Source organism: Brachypodium distachyon, chromosome 2 (assembly GCF_000005505.3).
Source record: "Brachypodium distachyon strain Bd21 chromosome 2, Brachypodium_distachyon_v3.0, whole genome shotgun sequence".
NCBI lineage: Eukaryota > Viridiplantae > Streptophyta > Magnoliopsida > Poales > Poaceae > Brachypodium > Brachypodium distachyon.
The window spans coordinates 32187168-32193447 of NC_016132.3; the positions used below are offsets into that span (position 1 = coordinate 32187168).

Consider the following 6280-nt stretch of genomic DNA (forward strand, 5'->3'; position numbering starts at 1 on the left):
TCACACTTCACCCTGTGAGCCATATATGGAGCTCTCCGGATATATAATTTGGCATACATCATGAATAGATGCAAGTAAAAGATGCAAACAGAAACACCGAGAGATGTCATTTGCAAACCAAGGAAAGAACTGCAAATATCATAAGTAAACATATGGCAAAAACAAGTAAGTGGGCACTTGCACGCATATCCTAAAACATAAAACATGTATTTTGAATCTCATTTTTTTAAGTAAGTTGCTTTTTATTAACGTTTTTGTCACTGGACCCGTTAAATAGGTGTCATGATCTGGAGATGTAAATATGCACGTGCAGCTTACGATGCATGCACATTACATCAGATAAAATCCACGAGTACAAAAATATATTATCTAAGCAAAGAGAACTGATGTTAAATCATGAGAAATGCTCAAAAAGAACAATTCTCCCTATAAGACCTTTCGTTGTACAGGCCCTTCTGCCGTAGTAACTCGACAAGAACAATTATAATTTACGGAGCAAGAGATCACTACTGACATGAATCAGCATTGCACTACCAGATTGTAATAAAAAAAATAGTCCATGAACTCAAAGAAACAACTCTTTGTTAAATAATAAATTATTTTTTAGCAAAGCTGAGCATAACTATTTTTGTAAATATAAAATATGTAAGTTTAAACCGAAGAATAACCGGCTAACATCCTGAAATTTCAAATATATGCAAGCACATCTCTGAACCAAATGATGATTATTTTGTGAACGAAACAATTGGATTATCCAATTTGGATAGTCTCGCTTGCCCCCGGCAGATTGTGTGAAAAAACCAGCTGGCATGGGTGGATTTTGAGAAGTCTTCTAGAGTTCCGAGTTGTAAATTGTAATGTTATATAAGCATTACTACTTCTGCTTTAAAATGTAAGACGTATAACTTTTGGTGAACGTTGTTTGCAGGCGATAACCAACTCATGGTTTTGGCCCCCAGTCGCACAGTGCCATCCAAAAGGGGATTAGCCTGCTCTCTCACGTACGACCTAGTTCTCGTGAGATCTCGTCTAATCCCAACAAAACAAGTCCACCCTACCGATCTAGGGGGCGTTGAAGTGCTCGGGAAGGCCGACGACCACGACGTCCCCTCCCGTGATCGGCCAGTGCCGATACAGACCGGAGGGACGCCGTTACCTACGCTGTACGACTACTTCCTCTACATCATCACCGACAATGGCCTCCTCTTCAATCGCACGTATGAATCCCTCCCCTAAACTCTCATTTGCAATATTTATAGGGCTCAAACATCAAAAGCGAAGAAAACAAACATAAGATTAGTCTTGCCTAATTTCTATGAAAAAAAAAGTCAGACCTAATGCTCATTTTCTTCCAAAAATATAGGAAACCAATATTATTTCTAAGAAATCATTTCGTCACTTTTCTACGGAACGAATGTGAAGTTTCATATGGAATTCTCAGTCTTTTTTATTTCTTATGAAAATACTACAAAACGAATAAGCCCTTAGGCACCACTGTCACTTGCTACGAGATGTTTTGGACAGGCAAAATTTGTATTTTCAAAAGCCGGTGGACATCCAGTCAATTTGTGTGTGTTTGCTGACCTGATTTTTCGACCAATCAATCAATCAACTTCCTTTCGTAATATAAAAGATACGGACTATTACCTTTCACTAGAGTTCCTTGTCTATGCTAGTAAATGTGTACGTGAACGCACGTACGTCATACAATATAAAACATGTTTTTGGAATCTCATGTCTCTATTGTGTGTATGTTCACTGTAGGTGTTGTAGAATCAATTAATCTCACAATTGCCTCCAAGATGAACGCTCCGAGCCGAAATCTGTTTGTAAAATCGGACGCCAAGTTTTTCAGCATCCATTTTTCTGAAAAGGAGGTCACACTTCACCCTGTGAGCCATATATGGAGCTCTCCGGATATATAATTTGACATACATCATGAATAGATGCAAGTAAAAGATGCAAACCGAAACACCGAGAGATGTCATTTGCAAACCAAGGAAAGAAATGCAAACATCATAGGTAAACATATGGAAAAAACAAGTAAGTGGGCACTTGCATGCATGTCCTAAAACATAAAACATGTATTTTGAATCTCATTTTTTTAAGTAAGTTGCTTTTTATTAACGTTTTCGTCACTGGACCCGTTAAATAGGTGTCATGATCTGGAGATGTAAATATGCACGTGCAGCTTACGATGTATGCACATTACATCAGATAAAATCCACGAGCACGAAAATATATTATCTAAGCAGAGAGAACTGATGTTAAATCATGAGAAATGGTCAAAAAGAATAATTCTCCCTATAAGACCTTTCGTTGTACAGGCCCTGCTGCCGTAGTAACTCGACAAGAACAATTATAATTTACGGAGCAAGAGATCACTGTTGACAAGAATCAACATTGCACTACCAGATTGTAATAAAAAATAGTCTATGAACTCAAAGAAACAACTCTTTGTTAAATAATAAATTATTTATTTAGCAAAGCTGAGCATAACTATTTTTGTAAATATAAAATATGTAAGTTTAAACCAAAGAATAGCCGGCTAACATCCTGAAATTTCACAGATATGCAGCACGTATCTGAACCAAATGATGTTTATTTTGTGAGCGAAACAATTGGATAGTGTCGCTTGCCCCCGGCAGATTGTGTGAAAAAACCAGCTTGGGTGGGTGGATTTTGAGATGTCTTCTAGAGTGCCCAGTTGTAAATTGTAATGTTATATAAGCATTACTACTTCTGTTTTAAAATATAAGACGTATAACTTTCGATGAATGTTGTTTGTAGTAAAGGAACAACATCAAAAGTCCGAGATCAAGATCACAAGATCTATCATGAAATATATTTCATAGTGAATTCATTTGAAATAGTATATTTAAATATTTTTGATGGTAAGTTTGGTCAAAGTCTAGAAAAATTAGCTGCCTACAAGTTATACACCTATAGAAACGAAAATTCTTGATTTTGCGGGTCCTTTGTGTACGGAAATATGCAATGTTTTCCACACTGCATGCTTCGTAATGTGGAAAGCTAGTACTCAGTAGTAGTTCATCCAGTCCATATCCACTGTCCGAGCAATGTTTCGACAACCCTGCGCACCTGCCTCGAGTATATAGACCCGCACGCGGTTTTCGCGTGGCCAAACCGATCATGCATGAGCTATTGCGTCAAGCTGAGTATGCTAGGGTGGGCGTAGACTCCGTTGAGCCAGCCTTCGGCAATGTACTTGTTGGCAGCCTCGGTGTAATGGATACCATCCCAGTATATATGGTTAGTTGGGTCGATGCAGGCAGTTGCGCCGGGTAAGCCGCACGCTGCACCCATGGGGTTGTAGTTGTACTGCCCGCCTCCGCCGCAGCATGCTCTTAAGGGATCCTCGGCGAACCCTGCAAACCAAAGGCAAATGTATTTTTTAGTAAAAACCGAAGGCAAATGTTACCTGAATTGTCAATTGTCAAGTAATGGGCTCTGTTTCAAAATAAATCGTAGAAATTATGTGACTCTTTAGAACTTCATACATTTTGAGGAGTGACTAAAGTTATACGACTGAAATTTGAGTCGCTTCGTAAGCGTGATTTTTGTTCTTTCAAAAGGAAGAAAATTTATTTATATTTTCCAGCCTTAGGACCAGGATGGTGCAGAGTTAAGTGTATTAGTATTATTAACAATAAAAGGTTAAAAAGGTTCACATACATGGAGGGAACAAAATAGGTAAAATGAAAACAGTGATTTAACACAAATTTACCACAACTCTCTCCATCCATTTTTATGGGACGTTCAAAAGTCCGACCATTAATTAGACCACTGACTTAGTGGCACTACTGAAATATTGAGGCTGAAGTCCGACTTGCCTATTGCACATCGGCACTACTGAAGTTGGCTCAACTGGCACCACCAATCTAGTGGCTTTGTGGCTGAAGGTTTCTATTGCTGCTTTTTTTTTTTACGAAATAGCCGCAGCGTGCTATTTACTGCCGACTTGACGACCTGATCTTTCATCCACGCTACACCTCATTATACTTACTCTTAATAGACAACCTGAGAACATGGGGAGAAACAACATTTTGAAGTGAACTTAATGCTTCCAGAGTTGACCTGGCATAAAATTGATTTGTGGTATACTCAACGGCATTAGGCTGGTCATAGTGAGAAGTAACATAGAGTAGTAACATGTATATGTTACTAGTCTAGTTACCACCTCCATAGTGGGTAGTAACATATATGTGGTGTCATGCATTGTTTCATTTATTAAGTTGTAGACTCATTTTGCTTTGATTTGTGTGATGTTATGGTAACATATGTAGTTACCACATCACTCTCTTTCTTCATTTAATACCATTTCATGTCACCAAAATGCCTAGTTGGCATCTTATGTTACTATCTAAATTACTCCCACTGTGATCAGCCTTGCAAACTTTTGCTGTGCTAGTGCCACCATGGTCGTATAGCTTCACGATGACCAAGGCAAACGAATCTCGTTGGACCGAACATCATTTATACCACAAGATGCTGCATGCTTTCAATTCCTACCCGGCAGTACAGCCGAGCAAGATTCCAAAATCTTCGAAAGTTACAGAGATCCTTTCAAAAGTGCAGCTAGTTCTCCATTTTCTTTTGATCTGCTCAATAAGTTTGACTTCCTCAATTTCTAAAGTTTCTCTACGAGGAGTGCGTCCCAATAATGAACTAGAGGTTACTAGAAACCAAATCATATACTATGTGTGCAGCTCTACTCAAAGTACACAACTGGGTAGAATATCGATTCAAAGAGCATCAACGAATTTAGCATTCTCACTGAGAAATGAATGTCGAAAGATTAACAAGGGCTGGAATTTGAGCAGAAATAGTATTACCGAACTTCCCCGGGCGTCGGATGAGCCGCGACACCGGCTTGTGGTAGTCGGCGTAGACGAGCGTCGTCCCCTGGTACTTCGCACGCATGCGCCTCACGGCCTCCTGCAGCATCCAGTTGTGGTACTGCGACAGGCCGTTGAACCGCCGCAGGCACCCCGTCCGGCGGTCGTACTGCTCCGTCGTCTCGTTGCCCTGATCCACACCGTACTTCGCCAGCACCATCGGCAAGCACCCCGCCGGCGGCGTCCCCGTCACCACCACGTACCTCGCTCCCTCCTCCACCAGCATCTTCATCATAAGCACGAAAACATCGTGTCAACTGACAAGTGTTGCGAATGCTAATTACTAACTTGTGAATGACTTGTAATTACCTCGACGCCTCTGACGATGGCTTGCACGACTCTGGGCACCAAGGACTTGGCGTCCTGGAGGCTCTTCCTGCCGCCGCAGAGGATGTAGCTGTAGTCGGTGACGCCGAACTCGCCGACGACGAACAGGGACCGCGCCAGGTGCGCCCTGCATCCCGCCGCGGTGATGCCGCTGCCGCAGATGAGCGACTGCTTGAGGAGCCCGCGGAACCACGCGATCTGCGCGCGCAGGGAGCTCCGGGACGGCGGCACGCTCCCGGGGTTGTACCGGAGGAAGAACCCGGCGTCAAGCGCCGTGCCGCCTACGATGGCGAAGTTGGCCCCGCGGCTGAAGTTCAAGTTCTGCGCCTCCTTGGACAGAAACGGCGGCACGAATGGGAGCTCTAGCGCCTCCGCTGCACAATATTTGTTCAGTTAAATTGGACTGGACATATGCAGAAGTTGGCTGTGTTTTTGTAGAGCACGATGGATGCCTGTACCGATGAAGTCGATGATCAGGCGGCCGTCGGAGGGGCGCCCGGTGGGGTGACGGAAGAAACTCTGGCCATAAGGGGAGTTGTTGAAGGGGATGGATGGGACACCGGCGGACTGGAGGACGAAGTTGCCAGTGTCGGAGTAGGAGCTGCCAAAACTGAAGATGGAATGGAAGCGCCGGGTGCCGTTGTCGACGGGCCTGGCGTCTCCAGAAGCGCCCGTGCCATGGAGGAGGCACGAGATGAGGACGACTACGGCCAGCGACGGCGGCGGCGGCTTCATCAGCTGCTGATCAGGAGATGGTGTGGTACAGAAGGCTGCTCGCAGTCCTGGCCGGTGTAGCTCGTATGGTCCAGGAGGAGTAAATCAACAAAAAGTGTACAGTTTTTTCATGGGTTTTGCTTCAGTACTACGTACACCAATTTTTGGAAGTCAAAGCCCCCTCCCCTTTTCGGCTGCATTTTTTTTACAAGTTAGCTTCAGCTGTATTGCCACCATGAGAAACTGTTTGTCTTGTTCTTTCAGATTCCGGAGTTTAAGCTTATTGTATGATTTGAGTGAGAACAATATGCAGTGCCCTT

General features: G+C 43.1%; 1 protein-coding gene across 1 annotated transcript; it reads right to left on the bottom strand.

Moving 5' to 3' along the window:
- Positions 1 to 3017: 3017 nt before the first annotated feature.
- Positions 3018 to 6059, bottom strand: LOC104582721 (GDSL esterase/lipase At5g45910). The gene is made up of 4 exons (XM_010233301.3): positions 5705 to 6059; positions 5229 to 5620; positions 4857 to 5145; positions 3018 to 3389 (listed from the first exon to the last, which is right to left on the bottom strand). The coding sequence occupies exons 1-4, from the start codon at positions 5979 to 5981 to the stop codon at positions 3163 to 3165; spliced, it is 1185 nt and encodes a 394-aa protein (XP_010231603.1). The 5' UTR covers positions 5982 to 6059; the 3' UTR covers positions 3018 to 3162.
- Positions 6060 to 6280: the final 221 nt, after the last annotated feature.

Coding starts and splice junctions, on each gene's coding strand:
- LOC104582721 (XM_010233301.3), bottom strand. CDS start 5,981: ATGAAGCCGCCGCCGCCGTCGCTGGCCGTAGTCGTCCTCATCTCGTGC. Junction 5,146..5,228: donor CCATCGTCAGAGGCGTCGAG/GTAATTACAAGT, acceptor CTTATGATGAAG/ATGCTGGTGGAGGAGGGAGC. Junction 3,390..4,856: donor CCGACGCCCGGGGAAGTTCG/GTAATACTATTT, acceptor TTTGGTTTGCAG/GGTTCGCCGAGGATCCCTTA.